Source organism: Equus quagga, chromosome 16 (genome assembly GCF_021613505.1).
Source record: "Equus quagga isolate Etosha38 chromosome 16, UCLA_HA_Equagga_1.0, whole genome shotgun sequence".
Taxonomy (NCBI): domain Eukaryota; kingdom Metazoa; phylum Chordata; class Mammalia; order Perissodactyla; family Equidae; genus Equus; species Equus quagga.
Genome location: NC_060282.1, coordinates 21,352,474 through 21,372,132, shown reverse-complemented (window position 1 = coordinate 21,372,132; position 19,659 = coordinate 21,352,474). Strand labels below are relative to the sequence as shown.

General features: G+C 38.1%; 1 protein-coding gene and 1 long non-coding RNA gene across 2 annotated transcripts in view; one reads left to right on the top strand and one right to left on the bottom strand.

The window, feature by feature from the left end:
- Positions 1-13,225, top strand: part of COLEC10 (collectin subfamily member 10) — a 38,972-nt gene extending 25,747 nt beyond the window's left edge. The window contains exons 4-6 of the mRNA XM_046641698.1: positions 5,928-5,981; positions 7,379-7,474; positions 9,342-13,225. Of these exons, the coding sequence (XP_046497654.1) occupies positions 5,928-5,981; positions 7,379-7,474; positions 9,342-9,733 (542 nt within the window). The 3' untranslated portion in view covers positions 9,734-13,225. The remainder of the gene's footprint in view (positions 1-5,927; positions 5,982-7,378; positions 7,475-9,341) is intronic.
- The window catches only part of LOC124227788 (uncharacterized), a 44,004-nt gene that overhangs the window by 15,128 nt on the left and 9,217 nt on the right, over positions 1-19,659 (bottom strand). The window lies entirely within an intron of this gene.

The following is a 19,659-nucleotide window of genomic DNA, read 5'->3' as shown; positions in this document are numbered from 1 at the left end:
GAGGTCTCCCAAATCGAATAGGAATTTAGGAGCCACGATCTGGAGGAAGAGAGAATCACATGATTCTCTATTACTTTCCCTTTCTAGTCATTCAGCAATTCATAAGCCAGGCTCCACTAACAGACTCAGAGGCTTGAGCAGAAAGTTGCTCAAACTGAATTAGTATTCAAGACCTGCCAAAGAAGAGTGGCCTTGGAAAATGCCACTCGTTTTTCATTTCAAAAATGAAAATTTCCAGCTGAAACTGGAAATTCTGAAAAACATGCAATTAAGCTACATCTATTCATGTTTAAAAACTTTTTTAGCAAACTAGAAATAATAGGAAAAATATTTAATATGAAAAGGAATATCAACAACAAAAGCTTATTTAAAAATCGTACGCAACAATGAAATATTGAGCAGTTCTCTCCTGAGATTGGGAATGAGATGAGCACAGATCTCATCACCAATTCTAATCATCGTTATAGAAGAGGGTCAAGCCAGAGCAAAAACGCAAGAACAAGAGATAAGAATCATAACAATTGGAAATGAAGAAATAAAAGTCTCATTATTTGCGGATGACATGATTACACATCCAGAAAATACAAAAGAATCTACAGATTGGTTATTTGTATTGTTAAGTTTTTTAGACAGGTTAACACACAAAAATCAATTTTGTTTCTACATACCAGAAAGAACTCAAAAAATGAAATTAAAAAGATTTATTATAGCATCAAAATTATCAAGTATCTAGGAATAAATCTAACAAAAGATGTATAAGGCCTCTACAACATGTACCGCATAATGATAACGAGAGAAATTAAAGACTCAATGTTGTTAAGATGTCAGTTCTCCCAAACTGATCTATAGATTCAATGCAATCTCAGTCCACACCCCGGAAGTAGTTCTCTTGGAAACTGATAAGCCAATTCAAAATTTATATCAAAATGAAAAGGACCAAGAATACCCAAGACAGTCTTGAGAAAGGAAAACAAAACTTGAAGACTTAAGTTACCAAATTCAAATGTTCATGATAAAGCGACAGCCATTAGGATAGTGCAGAAACAAACAGACCAATGGAAAGGAATAGAGCAGGCAGAAACAGACCCCCAAAATTGACTTATGCAAAGTATGACATTACTTTGCAATGGGAAATGGTGCACCGATTAATAAATAGTCCTAGGTCAATTGGCTATTCATAAATGCAGCCAAACATATGCAGCCCATAATGTTTGAAGAAAAGAATGGTTGAGGCACATAATTCATTTATTAATGAAAATGTTATGATTTTTAGTGAATTTGGTAATGTGATATGCATCTACTTTCAAAATTTAGTGATTTGTTTTATTTATTTTCTTATAATAAGTATTCCTTTTTGTAGCCACTTTTCCATTTGTCATTTTGTATTATTTTTCTTAAAGAGGGCTCCTCAAATTGTATAAGCTTCAGATAAAATGCGTCATGGATCTGTCTGTGGCTGTATCAGCTTCATGTTATAACTGGTGAAAGGGATGGAACGGTGTAACAAGGAAGTGGAATGTTGGGTTTCCAAATTTTTGAGATGAAGCCATGTTAGATGAGGTTCGAATCCCAAGTATGGCCCTGGAGATGAGCAGAAGTGGAAGAGGAGGGAAAGTCATTGTCATGAACACATCCAGAATTCAAAAACTTCATTTTTCAATAAGTTATTCTCGATGTTGTATTTTCTTAGACTTAGATGTGTTAAATCTAAATGAGACTCCACCATGGGGAGCTGGAGTTAGTGATCTCAAGCCAAGTCTTAATCCTTGCACAGAATAAGACTAGGTAACTTGGGAGGGTGGTAGATAACAGATACAAGGAAGGGTTAAGAGTTTTAGTATGATTTTCTGAGTCTCAAAGTGGATGAACTTCCACAAATGTTGAAAAAGTAACAGTCTGGAAATGATAGGGTTCACTAACCACATCTTCTTCAGGCCAATTCTTCATTCATGCTCAGCGCATATGCACCCAGTACGTATCTCTATCATTTTATTCATTGTCACGGCTTATCAGCTTATCTGTTTCCCCCTATAGACTGTGAACGTCTGGAGGGAACAATGAATGAAAGATTCATTGGATCTATTTGCTTAAATAAATATAAGCTTTAGGTGGAGACCCTACTTTTTAACCATTTTATCCTAATGCCTGTGATATAATAGAAACTTTATAAATGTTTGTTGCATTAAGGATAAAAAAATGAATGATAAAATATATTATTTCCTCTGATGTGGCCCTCTTTTCTACTCTTTGTTTCTATAAGTACCACATTCTCTTAACATCCATTTCCACCATTGGCTAAGATTTCTTTCTCTTCTAGAGATATGCCATCAAAATTTATGAGCATGTCCTGGAATTTCAAAAAAAAATGAGGTTCAATGTTCTGGCTCACCTGGATTAATTTCATTTTTAATCTGTAGTTTGAAATTTATTGTCCTCATTTTGTCAATGGCCCTTCTAAATTTTTCACCAAGTCAGATTAATCTCCACTTCCTGGGCTGACCTTAATGTTGTCACTTGCATGGATAAGGTAGCTTTCTGGATGTCAATATTTCATTTTAGGAGTAAGAAAGAATGATTTAGTATAGGTAAATTCAATCTCATAGCAAAATAAATGTTTTTACTTAAGGTCAATAATCCTTTTACAGTGAAAGCGTCATGACTTTTTGTTTGTTTGTTTAAATGCAATCTCTAATTCTTCAACCTTAAGACAGTTATTACAGACATGTTCCCTCTCATGGGCCAAAATAAGTTTTTGTGTATGACTGTAAACCAAAATTCGTTTTCGGGAAATAGACATTATGACATGACATCCTCCATGAATTGGCTAAGTACTTGGCATGCTGTACGTTTCCATAACTCCGATTTAGGAGCCAGAAGCTAGCATTGGTTGAGCATCCTCTAGGAGGCAAGCACAGAGCTAACCCCGGGATAAGATGACATTATCAAACTTATCCTCCTTAATGACCTTATGGTTTTAGGTACCATTATTTCCTACTTAAAAGTGAAGAGGTGGAGGTTTAAAGAAACTGAATAACCTGTCCATGTTTAGCTAGTAAGTGGCAGAGCCAGGATTCAAGCCCTGCCTTTTTGGAGTTTTGAATTCCCATGGTCTTTCACTCCACCACATTGCTTTGAGTTTCCCATTTGTTAAAAAAGATAGAAGGGGCCGGCCTGGTGGTGTAGTGATTAAGTTCATGTGCTCCACCTCAGTGGACTGGGGTTTGCAGGTTCGGATCTTGGGTGTGGACATAGCACCACTCATCAAGCCACATTGTGGCAACATCCCACATAAAACAGAGGAAGATTGGCACAGATGTTAGCTCAGGGCCAATCTTCCTCACAAAAAAAAAAAAGGGAAAGACATTCATGTCAAAATACTAGAAAGTAGTCACACTGCTTATACCTTGTTGGGAAAAAGCCACTTATCAATTCAAGAATCTGTTCCCACACTATTAAGATCCAGTTAAAGGCTACCACTTCAGTGAAGCCTTCTCTATTCTGATCCACAGCCATCCTTGCCCTTTCCAAATACCTACCAGTCATTTCCTTATTTCACTCTGTCCGGGCATGATAGTGAAAGTGTCCCATCTCCTTAGTCTCTTATGTGTGCTTTGTTTTCCTTAAAAATCCATCATTTTCCAAAGCAAACACTCTACTTATGCTTCTCTTATGTCCATTATTGGGTTTATCCCAGAACTGGGATCAAAGCAGAATTAGAATCAACTTTCAGCCCATTTTGAAATGAAAAGGATTCACATATAAAGAAAATACATTATTAAAGTATTAAACCATGTCAGATGATCTTTTAAGTCCACGTGGTTTTTGGTGGTGATACGACTGATATTCCTTTCAACTTGTGATAACATTTTTCAAACACTTTGCTTTCCTTCATTAAATCAGTGCTTAAGTTATTTGGGAAGCCCCGTGAGCTGGGGAGTCATAAGTGCTTGAGTCTCAACACCAGCACTGCCATTGAATTGCTGAATGTCTTTGAGCAACTCACTTTGTCTCTCTGATCCTCAGTTTCTTCCACTGTAGAATAAAGATAATGATAGTACCTAGCTCATTGGATTTAATACAATAATATCTATAAAATATCCAAATAGTACTTGACAAATGATTGGCACTTAGCAAATATATATTCTCTTCCTTCTATTCATATATTCTCAAAACCTATTCTTATCTTTTCCAATTTACCTATAAGGGAAATGAGGAATTTGCAGGCACAACTTAGGTGTGAGCAGATCTATTGTCCTCATCAGGGTGCTCAGCATATTTCCATACTTTTTTCCCAACTGTACCTCTGCTACAATATTGTCCCCTACCTTGTTTCCATCTTCAGTTGCTGAAGCTTTTCACAGTCAAGCTCCAATGCCACCTCCTCAGGAGAGCCCTCCTCCATCCTTCTAGCCAAAGCAATATCTCTTCTAGCTCCATTTCTCTTAACAATATTTATCACATTCTATTGCCATAGATTTCATCATCATCTCGTTTCATCCAAGTACAAGTTCTGAGGCTTCCCTCTGCATATTTAAACTTCATTCCGGGTTTCAAGGACCCCCTCTTTCTGCCTGGAGGGCTCTTGAATGTCTGGCATCATTGTAAAGAGAAGTGTCCGCGTGGGTCAATGCGGTAAGGCTTAACAAATCCTTGGGGCCATGGCAGTCGTGACTTTCTGGACAATCAAGAGTCAATATGCACAGGACACTTAATGAAAAGCAGTCGGCAGACAGTGATGAAGAGAATGGCTAATTGGCAGGCAACACAGAGCACCCTATGGGTTTTACAGTGGTTCCCACTTTTTCCCTTTTGCTGGTAAATGATGGGGTTAGGCAGAACCTCAATGCTGACTTCATTCCCCCTCACCTTACCCCCTTGGGTCATATACCCAATTCTTGGACACACCAAACTCCTACAAGGATAAGCCCCGTTCTCTTTTCTAGCCTGGATGACCTTCATCCTGAGTTCTTTCTTGTACTTTTTCCAGATCATCCTTGAACCATAAATTCTATTTTACTTCTATCAGGATCTTCTCTTTTGATTTTCAAGAACTTCAGCCAAACATTTCCTCTTGTAAATCAAAAGCTTTTGCTTTCAATTATTGTGTCTGATGTCGGCTTCAAGAGCTTATTTTGAAGTTGAAAAAAAATCAACATTTTTTTTCTCTCTGCTTTAATAATCCTGATTCTTTGAGAATTATTTTGTGGATGCTGCTGACTGAACAACAAAATGTTCACAAACAAAGAAGAGCAGAAGGGAAAATTATCAAGGTTGATATTTTAGTATAATATATTTGACACTTTATATTATAGATATTTGCATACATCACATCTCTCCTAAAAGGTGTAAACTCCTTCAAGTCAGAAGTTTACTCTTATCTCTTTATATCCTCTCAAAGTACCAAGACTTTCGTTTTGCACAGAGTAAGTAAATAGTAAATACTTGTTGAATTAAATTGAAAAAGCACAATACGTGTGTTTTGGAAATCCAAGGGCAAAGCCACATGGAAGGACTTGGAAGCCTAATAATACACAGACACTGAAATGTGCTAATCAATTGACCCAGATAGACAAAAGAACAGTAGTTTAAAATTAAAAGCATGCAGAAAATTGTATTAGCCTTGATCAGAAGACCACATTATAAAAACATGTTAATAGGATAGGTGACACACATTTAAATGTTTCTTACACATCCTACTGGAATTCGATACTCAATCTAAATAAATTATGACTTGTTTGATTAGTTGTTCCTGTGCAGCCAACTCAAAATTAAATTATTTATGTAAAACCAAAGAATATTAGTTGGAGATATTACAAATGATATTTAAAAACTATCTCCTCTTATTTTAGGTGCATAAGATATAGTCTGTCTGAAATAATTCACTATTTTATTTAATTGTTCTCTTTGTGGCTACTGTTTTTATTCAGGTGACAAAGGGGAAAAGGGTTTGCCTGGGATACCTGGAGGAAAAGGCAAAGCAGGTACCATATGCTCATTTTGCTCTTTAATTTCTAGCATCATTCCAAATGTATTTATTTCAAATATAAAAATATTTTTATAGAAAAACAAAGGTCTTTTCGGTGTGCTTGACCTTATTTTACATGGATTAGAGAAAAGGGAAGAAGCTAACTTTCTTCTCTATCTGCTGATGACTTTCCAAGCCCTGAGGAAGGGGATGAAGGCACGTTCCACCCCCATCCTGCTTACTGTGAGAAGGTAGACCCAGCACATCAGGAAGCAGCCCTCACTCTCCTAGCCCAAGAGAAGAATCCACAATGGCCTCAGCAATAGGACTGTATCAGCACACCTTACATTCCTCCAGCATCTCAACTGAATGCTGGCCAGCAGTTTTCCAGCAGCAACCTTGCCTAATCCAGAAAGGCCTATGGTTACAGAACACGCTTTCAATGGCCAGGGAGATTCTCCCTGAGTAATGAGAGTTTTATTTCCAGTGCTTTATGCAGGGAAAGAAAGTAGACTATTCTTGGGGAGCTTCAGTTGTTTCTATCTACAGGTGTAGTGAAGACTAATTCTAAGAACTGTTTTAAATTCCTTATATTTAACTGTGAATATGGGTAAACAAAGCCACAAATATTTTTTCCTTTGGCTAATAAAATTCTTTATATTTTTCATCTAACTAAGAAAAAAGCAAATGGAAGTGTTTACATGAAGCAGCATGAAAAGAAAAAGGGAATCATTTGAATTTCATATCATTTTCCTTACAATTCCCTCTCTGTCACAACATCAGTAGGTCATTGAAAAGATAAAGGAGTGAAGTAGAATGCAAGGCAGAAATTAAAATCATAGTCAAAGCACAAATGGGACAACTGATTCTTGAAATTGTAAGTTAGATCTATTCATAAGATTTAAACTTAGTCCTTGAAACATTCAATCTATACTCCAAAGGGATAATCAGAATTAATGTTTGATTTCATCACAAAAGTCCTCTCTTGTCTGGGGAGAGTTGTGCGAGCCCGTGAACAATGCCGTAACACAAGAGAAGACTGGCTAGAAACATGTTTTAAGAAAGCCGTAAAGATTATATTCTGAGATCGGACAGGCACGTTTGGGTTCAACAAAAAGGTCAAATGGTCCACAACATGTATGCAGTGATTTGTCATACTTACTCTTCTTTTTAAAAATTCTGCTTTAGAACTGTGTTGTAACTCACTCAAAATATTTAAAAAGATATTTTATGAGTTCCTAAAGGCAACGTAAATCGGAAATCGTGTTTTAAATAAAGGATTAAAAGTATAGCCATCCACAGAGACATACTCAAACTAGAAAAAGATAAAGAATATTGAGAAGAGAGTGACAACTCTTTTCAAATGATCTGCATACACTTCAACATGAATTCACAGTTTTTGTCATTTAAAAGGTACTGTCTGTGATTGTGGAAGATACCGGAAAGTTGTTGGACAACTGGACATTAGTGTTGCTCGACTCAAGACATCTATGAAGTTCGTCAAGAATGGTGAGCATATTCTCTTTTGCTTTGTGGTATTTATCTGTCAATTTAACCTCTTTCAACACTACAATTCCAATATTCCTAGCAGGAAATACCTCGGGTTGGGCAAAAGACTACTGAGATAGTGTTAACGAGTTTCAAGGCCTCTCGAAATGCTAATTATCCACTCAGACTCCAGGACGCTTCAGGTCCACTACACGGATTCATCCATGTGTGCATTGCCTATGAGTAGAGAGAGGGGAATGGAGAAAAGGGCAAAGTTTGGCAAGCCATGCCTTAAGAATAAAAAGGGACAGCAAGAGTCAAACAGAGCTAGCATCTCAGAAAATAGAAGTAATAATCAAAACAATAGCTACTTTCTTGAGTCCTTGGAATGATAATAAGAATTACCACATGGGTACTATGTTTAAGCTGAAGTGTAGAGAGAGATTACCTTGCGCAGAGATAAAGAGCAAATGAACAGTGGAGCAGGGACTGGAAAACAGGATTTGCTGACTTCTCTAACCTCAGTACAAATCAATAGGAACATTATGTTTCTCTAAATTTTGCAACTTCCCATACTAGTCATTTTAGTTATCCCTTGTCCATTTTCCCACGATAGTTAGCAGTAAAGCCCTTAAAGTGGGGCTTATGTGTTCTCTTCTGAGACAGTATGAATAAGGGAACTATTGTAGTTACTGACACAATTGTTTTCATTTTATTGTACTTTCATTTATTGTAATTCAGTTATATTTGTTGTACATTTTTGAAAGCATACAGATTCCATCTTGTGTTCCTCCTCATCTTGTAATATTAGACACAAAGGAAATGTTGATATTAACTAACTACCCTAGTTATAGCTCTGATTATCACTTGTACAGAAGATGCTGTCTCTGACATGACTTCAACTCTAATGAATAAACCAAACCTCAGAGGTTCAACATAGAACAATAGTTGTTAACATTTGAGTGGTCACAGATTTCTTTGTGAATTTTAATCCATGAACCCTAAAAAGCATATGCAGATGCCCCTGAAGCCCAAAGCATGTATACCACATTTTGAGCTCAGGATGCTTTTGAGTCTCCAATTCTGTCTTGAAGTTTAGTCAGTAGCTCAGTCGATTTCACGTACCTGGAGGGAATCAGTACCTGTTCATAGCCCAGGAATTCGACTCAAAGTGGAAAAACTTCTGTATTATTTCTATATCAGTTTAATAAGATTTTATCATTCCTTGCAATTCTGAAAGCACTGAGGCTACAGAGTGCCAGAGACATGGTCCTTGGCCTCGAGACATTCACAGTTTAGTAGGAGACACACAAACAAACAATTAGGCTAGATGTGTTGAGTGCTATGAAGTGGAAGGGGCAATGGAAACATAGAGGGAGAACACACAAGAGACCTTGTGTCCATCCAGGGGCATCGGAAAGGCTCTTATAGGAGAAAATACTTCTGCTAAGATCTAAAGGATGAGTAAGAGTTTCCCAGGTAGAGAAGCTGTGGGAAGACTTTCCAGGCATGAAAGGCTTGGATGTGGAAGAAAGAAGGGCATGCTCATGGGACTGTAAGTATGGAAAAAGCACAAAATAGGATGGGAAAAATAGCCTGAGATAAGCTGGGTGAAAGTTCATACAAGTCTTTGTCAAAATAACTCTCGCTTTCACAATTGTGTGGGAAGTGAAGGAGGAAGAGCAGCAAGGACAAATGACAGGAGCCTGTTCTTCATTTGATGACTAGAAAGGTGGAGAAAATATTAAACCAGTGCCTACCTGATAATAGGGCCTTGCAAAATAAGTGTTGAATGTTGAATCAATGAATTCAAATCCAGCCATATTATATTCTTGTCTTTTCCCTTTTTGAGATGAGTAATCCTACTCTTCTTTTCCTCTGTGCAAAGTCATAGCAGGGATTAGGGAAACCGAAGAGAAATTCTACTACCTTGTGCAAGAGGAGAAGAACTACAGGGAATCCCTGACCCACTGCCGGATCCGGGGTGGAATGCTAGCCATGCCAAAGGACGAAGCCGCCAACACACTGATCGCCGACTATGTCGCCAAGAGTGGCTTCTTCCGGGTGTTCATTGGGGTGAATGACCTTGAGAGGGAGGGGCAGTATGTGTTCACTGACAACACGCCACTGCAGAACTACAGCAACTGGAAGGAGGGGGAGCCAAGCGACCCCTATGGTCATGAGGACTGTGTGGAGATGCTGAGCTCAGGCAGATGGAATGACACTGAGTGCCATCTTACCATGTACTTTGTCTGTGAGTTTGTCAAGAAGAAAAAGTAACTTCCCTCACGCTACATATTCATTATTTCCCTGTGACTACTATCTCAGTTATTTTTATCCACCGTTTTCTTCCTAATTGCACTAAATTCATTCTGACTCAGGACAAGTGAGACATGATAGACTGAGGTTTGGAATCTCCATCGTCATGCCCTTCTGTGACAATTTTGAACAATGTCATACATCATATGTTATTTAGCCAATAGCTCACTGGGTTGCATGGGTCCCAAGAGAGAGTTTAAATTACTAGTTGTGCAGGAGGTAGTTATCTCTGTCTCATATGAAATGTTCTCTTGTCCACCTCTCCCTAGAGCTCTAAACCACTATCTAGTCCAGTGGATAAGTGGACAGTTTGCCCTTACCCAAAGCCAGACATATGGGAAGGCTTTCTGTTAGGAATGTTGAGATATTATCTGTCTTTGAACCCAAGATCCCCAATTCTTTGACCAGTCACCCATCAATCACGGTCATAGCTGCATTCATAAAGTTGTCTTGTTTGCACAGACATAGAAATACTTCAACTCTGAATCTCCGTATCAGGGACTTCTAGCCCAGTGACCTGTTCTACTTTTGTGAAATCAGAAGATTGACAGCCTTCACTGAAGTATACCAAGCAGTTGCCTTGGCCCTCTTTCTGTAGGCCCATGCTTAATCCTAGGCCCCCAGGTATTAACTCTCTGATTTGAGGAAAAGGAAACTTTGGAAATTGAAAAGAAAAAAAAAGAGAAGGTTTGTTCCCAAATAATATTATTTATAATCCTCCTACTAAATTGCCCCCTGCTATTAATACAGCTCCATTTTTCTTTGTCTTGGTTTACGCATATTGACTTTCCTCCCCTTAGGCATGGGAAATGAGGAAAGAGGTTTGTGAAGCCTTCAGAAAATTCTAGAAGCTTCAGGGTGCTACCAACACCATGTCTCTAAGTCCACTCCTCCATGCCTCCAATATATCATTCACAGTGACATTTCACGGGCGGCTCTTTACTCTCCATAACTGTATGTTATACAAACCCCACTACCAGAGATGACATCAGATGAATGTGTCAGGCATGGAGTTTGGAACATGCCTCAGACTCACACTTACTGAGCTGGTAAAATTCTACTTTGAACTGCAGATCAAACCTCAAAGCAGCTTTCATTTGGAATTTAAAAATAAATAGTTCAAAAAAACTCTAGATCATCCCATTATAAACTGCTACTCCAGTTATAGTTTGCGGCATAAGATTAGACTGTTTAAAATGCTTGCAAAATGGTTAATGAAATAAGAGAAACAAGATCAACAACATATGTTCACCTTAAACCATCTGTCCATGATTTCACCCATGACTAACTGGTTATGAGACAGGATTTAATTAGGTTATTTCTGTGGGTGTAATTAGGGTCACAAACTTAGGTCCTACAGGGGCCATACAGATGACATAAATAAGTGAAATGGAACAGGTGGGGATCCTAGCACACTGAACACAGCTTGCCCTTTGAAAAGAACCAGCTGCTCCACAGTTTCTGCTTTTTTTGCCACGGAGGACCCAATGTCGCTACATGTTCTGGCATTGCAAGAGAAATCAGAAAGTTGGAACTTTATAAGATATCTTTATATTTTTAAATGTTGGCATCTAATCAATTTTTAATCCAAATTTTAAGTCGTATGAAACCGTCTGCTAGCCACAATTGTGACCTTTCCATTTCTCACCTCTGGGGAAAAGTTCTGAAGGTTCTAACCATATCGAATGTCATCAGGATACAATGCATCAAAGTCAAGATCTCTCATTAATATCTCATTCAGTTCAGTTCAAACAGAAATTTGTTGAACGTTTGCCATTCACCAGGTTAATAAACTAGTTACTTATTCAGACTTTTGAGACTGTGGCATATGATAATTTGAAGGCAGGGCAGCTTAATAAAAATTAGAAAGAGGACACCATATCAAAGCCAGTATTCTTGGGTAAAATACGAGCCAAGAGCACAAGGGACAAGAGCCTGGAAACACTTAGAGGAAAAGACAAGGATAAGAAGAGAGGAGAGAGGGAATGGACAGCAAACCTTGCCTAGGGGCAGCTCACATTGGAATCTATATTTTAATTTGTTCTAAGATCCCAAAGTATGAATATTTATTGTGTATACTGAAAGTGTTATTATTTCTGTTATGATTATTATAATAATAACATTTCTCTCAATGACTCATCTTTGCTGCCAGTGCTTCCAAAAGAAGAAGACAGAGTTAAAGAATAGGATTCATCCTGCAACTTTGCCAGGAAGAAATTTCAAAGGCACCACATACTTAATTAGAGTTACTATAAAACTTACATTTTGTGAACCACTCTGTGCGTTACAAAATAAATGCCTTCACATATCATTTCTCATTCTATCCTGATCAACTCTGTGAAGTACAAAGAGAAGACTTCTTTACTGCCATTTTTCCAATGAGAACACTGAAGCCCAAGGAAACTAAGCAACTTACCAAAATCAGCTCATTTGAGAGAAAAGCAGGCCTCTAACCTGCTGATCGAAATTGCCAATCCAGTCTTTTCTCCACCCTCTGTTTATTGCTCTTATATTGAATGGAAGTTCATCTATGATTCCCTCGTGATAGCAGGGGCTCAAATGGTCTCTCTTGATTACTTTCAAAAGTTAAAGATTAGAGTTAATTAACAGAGATGCTGGGGATTCAGAAACTTGCCTTACAAATTTATTGTTCAGTGGTTTATTTTTTTAATTCATGAATATCTATACACGGCATCAGTGTTGGGGAGGTGAGTTAGCGTGGTATTACTACAGTTTTGCAGATAACTACAAATATAAGGAAAGCAAAGCAGATATATGAAAATCAAGATTCGCCCCAAATAAAAATGAGTAAATAATTATTTGCCCCATAAAACAATTCATTAGAGAATTCCCTTAAATAATAACATTTAAAATCAATTTCACTCTTAAAAAGTTGAATTTATACTCAACTTTTCAGAGACACATCTGGGTACTTCCCACAAACTACATGAAAGTTCCAAGGGAAGAAAATAAAAAATTAACTCACAATTTCATAACAGTGCCTTCTCAATCAACATATTCTATAACCAGGCAAGAAGAGATATCTTATGCCCAGATTCACTGTCCAAACATCGTGTAAACGTGTACATCCTATGTTGACAGAGACATAACAAACATTGATTACACTTTGGTCAACTCACCCATAAAAACTACTGGCTTTTTAAAAAAATCCATTCTGTCCTGCTTAGATCTGCATTATCCAAATATGGGCTCCTTTAATCGTTGTTAACCAACTAATTTTCAGCTCTCTGGATTGCATACTTCGAGGCAACGAGATGTCTGTGGAACAGGAAAAGTTAGTTTATCTAGTTAAATCGCAGCCGACACTGCATCATCAACAGATGGAGACTGAACGTTTCCAGAGATTATCTCTGATTAGAAACTTGTGGTAGGATTCCACACAGGCTAATACAGGTCTGCAAGTATCGCTTTGAAATTAAAAAATCTGGATTTGGTGTCATGACTGCCTTGAATTCCATTGCTGACTGTGCCACTTACTAGCCATATATGGGTAATATTTCCCAATATTACCTTATCTAACCCTTGTTTTCCAAATCTATGTAATTCCTCCCCACAGAGTTTTCTGACAACTAAAGGAGGTAATGTATATGGAGGAAAGAATCAGAGTACCAGCTGGACACAATACATGGGTACAGAAAAACAAAGAAACAAACCATATTTTAAGATACATAGGGGGCCGGCCTGGTGGCGCAGCGGTTAAGTGAGCATGTTCCGCTTCTCGGCGGCCGGGGTTCACCGGCTCGGATCCCGGGTGCGGACATGGCACCGCTTGGCACGTCATGCTGTGGTAGGCGTCCCACGTATAAAGTGGAGGAAGATGGGCATGGATGTTAGCTCAGGGCCAGTCTTCCTCAGCCAAAAGAGGAAGATTGGCAGTAGTTAGCTCAGGGCTAATCTTTCTCAAAAAAAAAAAAAAAAAGACATAAAAAATTACTTAAGTGAAAGAATATTTGTATATAGCACATACAATGTGCTAATATATGATATATTCATATATATGTATGTGCTCTCTATGTGTGTTTGTCTGTGTATCCACAGAAAGGTAACTTTTTTATCCAATTTATAGATAAAATTTTTGTCTTCAAGGCAGTGAATAAATCTTCCAAAAGCTGTGCCACTGTTTAGAATTAGAACTGAGGTTCGTAGCTGGATATGATTGATTCTAAAACCATCTATACTTTTTCTAGAATGCAGTTCATATGAACCCACATTTATCACACAAAATAACTATCTTTTTAAACTTGAAAATGATCATTGATTGTATTACCTTGAGATGGTAAGGTCTTCACGGTATAGCTAAGTTTCTTAAAATTTGAGGGGAAAAAAGTCATATCCTTTCAAATGCGGAGTAAAGGAAAGGAACTATTTGCCATAGATATTGTATACATGAATCTTTTTATCAATATAGAACTTTCCTCTACTGCATCCCTCCCAGGTGGTCATGCAGTCCATATTTGAACATTTTTGGTAATTTCATAATCCTATTAGAAAGTTTTCCCTCATAATGAACTAAAATACGTGTCTCTCTAATTTCCACCCATTGTCCTTGTTCCACCTTTTGCTGTTTATAACTCTGAGAGGTCTGGCCCTGAGGCAGCCTGGGGCAGTCTCTTAAAGAAGGTAAATTTCAGAGCACGGAGAACTGTCCTCACTATGGCACTGGTTACATATATATTAGATTTACTATAAAAGGTGGGTATGCAGTGTTACACATTTCTCTAAACCTGGATGGCATGCCCCACATCTAATGAATTCAAATTTTGTTGGTGAAGCATGAGAGGCACAGATGTAGGGTATAAATGGTATTCAAAGTCATGTGGGGCATCTCAATCACAAATTATTTATTAGGGTGAGATACATGGTGGACAGGGTTCAACCCCCATGGGAGGACGCTGTTAAGAGGTAGATGGTTTGATAAAGCTCCATGGAGGGGATTAGAGACAGGTGCCCAGTGCCAGTGTGAAAGTGAAGCCAAAATCAGAGTCCAGATGCATGAAGCCTACATGATGAACAATTGGCTTAGGTGGATAGTAGAGCTTATTAACTCATTAATTCAACAAATATATTTATGAAGCATTTAATGTGTGTTAAGTAACACCATGATAAGGGCTGGAGACACAATGGAAAAGAAGAAAGATTAGGTTTCTGGCCTCATGGGCAGAACTCCTCTCAGGCTCGTTGAACATCGAGCCTACCACACTGAGGCCCAAGATTTAACCCATTGTCAAGGAAAGAATATATAAACCTGTCCTATTTTTACCCTTACTTCTTCTTCAGCATAACACCTCTTCAAAGATGTGAAATAATTTGGACAAGATAATTTTTTATAGAAGTACCACATTATCCTTTCTCGAAGAGCAACAGTGACACATCTCTTCAAATAAATTTACACATCCATTTTGGCTGACTCATTTTGACGTGAACAAAATGTTCTCATATCAATATGTACACTCACCCACACCATTTCCTCACAAGATAGAATACATCCTTGTGGTTGTGTATGAATGAGCATCAACACCTAGCAAATATTCCCTTTCCTGATTTTTTTCCTGCTGACCTGCACCTAACATTCAGTGAAACCCAGATTTACTGTATGTTGTTACTTTCATATTAAAATAAGGACAGGTGGGAGGAAAGGAGGAGAAGTGAGTCATAAATTTTAAAATATGAGTACAGCAACCCCAAATGAACCATCATGTTGGCATCTGCAGTTGGGAGATAATACAGATTAATGTGCATCTGTACAATTTTAAATCTATATAACCTTTTGGTATATGTATTTTTCACTAATAATTTATCAATAGTTAAGCCTAACTCTGTGTAAACCTGGTTGGTGGGCTTTTGGGAGAGGGGATGGAGAAGACTGTCTATAATTCACCCCTTGATATATTGAGAGAATATCAGTCCCAGGGAAGGGTACCCATAAGTTCTGTCATGGTGGGTAAAAAGGTCAGGCAGGACAGGAAAACTTTCTAACTCTTGAAAAAATGAGGTAAGGGAAGACATAATTGAAAAACACATTCAATTGAAATCCAATAAAGTCTGGGTGAATATTTTGACTAAGAAGTATAGTTGACGTAATACAGAATTGTGTGAGACCATTCCCTAGTAGGTCACAGTTTCACATGGATATTTCCTGAATCAACTTGAGAAGGTGCTTCTGGAGAAAGATTACCAGGAGGAACACGTGTTTTGCAAGTGGATACTTTCTGGAAATGTTCCTGTTTAAAGATATTTTTCCCTAAATCCCCTGTTTCGCATGATCTTCTCTTTGATTTTGCTGACCTTGGTACTTTTCAGGGACTCAACCTCCATGATGGATGAAGGATTTTTGCACTGGCATTTACAAGCACCGCAATTCTCTCTGCAACAGAGTAAGATACTATCTTTGTCCTACAGGACCTTAGAACTTAAAGAACAGAGTGAACAAATACAAGAAGCTATCTCCCATTTTGGTCTCTACATTTGAGAAAAAGGAGATAAGTTGATATATCCAAAAGTGCATTTTAAGACACCGGAATGAAGTATCAAACAGCACAGTTTTTAAAGAAGCTTGAAAATATTTCTTCTGGGTTTCCTAATACTAAACACCCTTGCAAAGAGAGATTTTATTAAAAGAGTAAGGCAGGGGGCAAATATTTGTGTTTGTGTCTCTACTTTTGAAAGTGCAAAAGAAAAATACCTAAGCACTTCTTTCCTCAGATAATCTATCTTATTGGGGACAGGATGGGGCATTACAGCACTGCTTCTCTTTTAAAAAGTTATGTTATAAGTCTCCCTCATTCTTAAATTTTCAAAAATTCAGTAGCTCAATATGCGCTAATATTCTAGCCTCATCAATTTACGCCCCTATGCATTATTGAGATGATATTTGCAGGGTGAAATTATACACGAGCAAAGGATGTGTTCCTCTGAGCACCACAAACAAGACCTCAGTTCTATATGGACAGAAATGACATGATATTTGGGCCCTGGTATGCAAACTCCTTAAGCTGAAAGTCTTGACTGTCAAACTGTCTGTAATCCCTCCTAAATAATTGGCATACTTGGGATTCTGACACATCCTTGCATTTAACATGATCCTTATGGCCCATTATTTCCTGAGAATTCCTAGCCATTGTTGTTGGAAATCATCCTCACCCTCTGCTGAAGTATAATTACCACATAGCTCTCGGGATTGTAGGTCTTTAGTTCCTTTACCCTTAACATAGTTTCTTCCATCAACACCTAAGGATGAAGAGTACAAGGCAATTTCATCTTATTTTGTGCAAAAGTGGCTGGAAGTAAACTCACCCTCGTTTAGGTTTTTGCGCTCAATGTCCATAAGGGATCTTTGGGTAAGCCTTTGATCTCGTGAATCTCCTCCCCATCAATTTCAATAAAGTATGCTGGAACTCACTAAAACCAGACAAACTGATCATCTAGCTGGTAACGCAGCTCCTAGAAGAAAGCCATTTTTACAGCTATTTTCTAGCCATGATCTCAAACATTTCTCATCATACTCCCACCAGAAGATCTCGGCTAAAACTGCTCGTTGTGGTTAAGGATAAGGTGGAAAAACTTCTATTCAGTGACAGGCAGCAAAAGAACCTGGAACACCTACTGTGTTTGAGAAGTCTCAGGGGATTAAACCTTTGAGACTTTGTCATATTTGATCATTTTCTGTATCCCAGTTCTTCCAGGGCTTTCCTCAGAAATCTCATATTTAATCCACTACATTCTCCTTAAAGATGCCTGGTGGGCGCTGTGGGTTCGGCCCATGGCCACATCACCTGTGTGATCAGCAATTCCTTGTACTGTGCACTTTGATTCACTGATGCCCTCCAGGGAGATGTGGGCTTCTGCTTTCTACTTCTGCTTTCATTTTCTCAGCATCCTGCCTCTCTACTAAACTTAATCTCTCCAACTATTCTAGGACATTAAAGAGGAGTAAATCTTTAATCGATCTCCTTTTGAATCCATCAGCATAAATTCCTCTATTTTTCTCATTGATGGAATGGGACCGATAAGTCTTTGAGTCTTTTAGGACTATGTACCAGGCTTAGCACTAGCCCACTCTGACATGAGGGGAGTGCTGCATCATCCTTGTTTCCTCTCTTCCCACATAAGCCATTTGCTCATTTTTACCACCAAGCTCATGATGTTAAATGTCTTAGACCTAGATCAGGGATGAATTCAAGGACTAAAGAAATAAAACTCGTTGATACTTAGTAATTAACAAGAGTGATAGCCACTAAATTATACATCTGAGCAAGTTTCCTTTTTATTTCTCCCACTATATTCACTCAAAATAGTGGTAATACTCAGCAACTCCACATGAGGTGAGAAATACATTATGTCTAAGAAGTCCTGAGCAATCGTTTCTTCCTCTTCAAAAGGCCTTGTCAGAAATAACTTATGCTATTATATAAGACAATAATTCTGCAACTCAGCAACCCATGTCACATATGCCTAAAGACTAGGTTCCAGGACTTGAAGTTTTCCATGCTGGCAACTTTGGAATTTCACTTTATCTGAGCCTGTGTCATAAGACATAGATATTTCCCACTTATGTTCTCTTCAGGACTGCCCATGGGCAGTCCTGGCCATAGGGTACCACAGCAATCATGGGCATAGAGATGGGATTTGAAAGGACAGAAATGGGTGAGTTTGCTTAAAGTAAGATTACTGAATGAGGAGAACAGCTATCCCAAGCCTGAGACCTGAGTTATTGTAATATTTAAAGGTTGGAGAGAAAGAAAGGAGAAGGTTCTTAAGGAACAGTGATAAAGAGGGATAAGAGAAGTAGTAATAGAATATGGAATGTTTCCAGAGGAAGAGAGCAGTCAACTTTATTGAATGCCTTTGAGACTTCAAGGAGAAAGCAATGATTAAAAAGTATCTATTGGATTTGTCAACGTGAAGTCATAATGGAACTTAGCAAAACAATTCTCGATAGTATAATGGAGGCAGAAGGAGAAGTAGAGTTGGGTTGAGGGGGAAATGGGCTGCAAGGAGATAGAGATGGTATATGCAGAAAATACGTTCAGGAAGTTCGCCTGTAAAGAAGAGTTGAAGCAACAAGATCAAGAATGGTGGCTGGACATTTTCAATCAAAATAATAGTATTAATTGATATAATTTGAGTGTTATGCTAAACATTTTACATGTGGTTTTAATTTAATTCACAAATGAATCCTGTGTGGCACATACTATTATTATCTCTATTTTACCTGTGAATGAATGGAAGTATAGAGATTAAGCAACATCCCTAAGGTCACTCTGCTGGGATTTCAATGCAGGCAGTCCAGTCCAGTGTTTGCATTCTTAACCACTGCACTGTCCTATCTCACCATAGGATAATGTGTGTATTTGGAAGGTCCAGACTTTCCACTATGGCTTTGATACTCGGGTTCTACCTAACTTCTTGCTACTCAACCTTTCTGAGCTTGCTATCTGTGTATGTAATGCATGTGTTGATGGATGTGTGGAAAAGAGGAAAAACTGTACAAAAAAATGTTACTGTTTCACAACACCTCCATTGGTCATGAATAGATTAGAAACTTAGGAACATTTCATCCATTTCTCAAAAGAAATAAATAGATATTTCAAGAATTCTAAAGACCGCACTTTTTTCTGTCCCTCAGAAGGCAAGGAGAAACACAGCCTCACATAAAGGAAATGATTCTAATAGAGATAGAGCATTCCAGGGGGATCTGGTTGAAAACACTTAAAGTCAAACATGATGAAGTTCCTGAAAAAACCTTGAGAAGCAACTGCTCTGACTGAGAGAAAGAAAAATGACATAATTGGGGTCCCCTGGGCTGGAGCGATGTTATCCTGGGATGGAGTGTGACAGGAAGATAGAGAGCACAGGGTCCTCTTCAA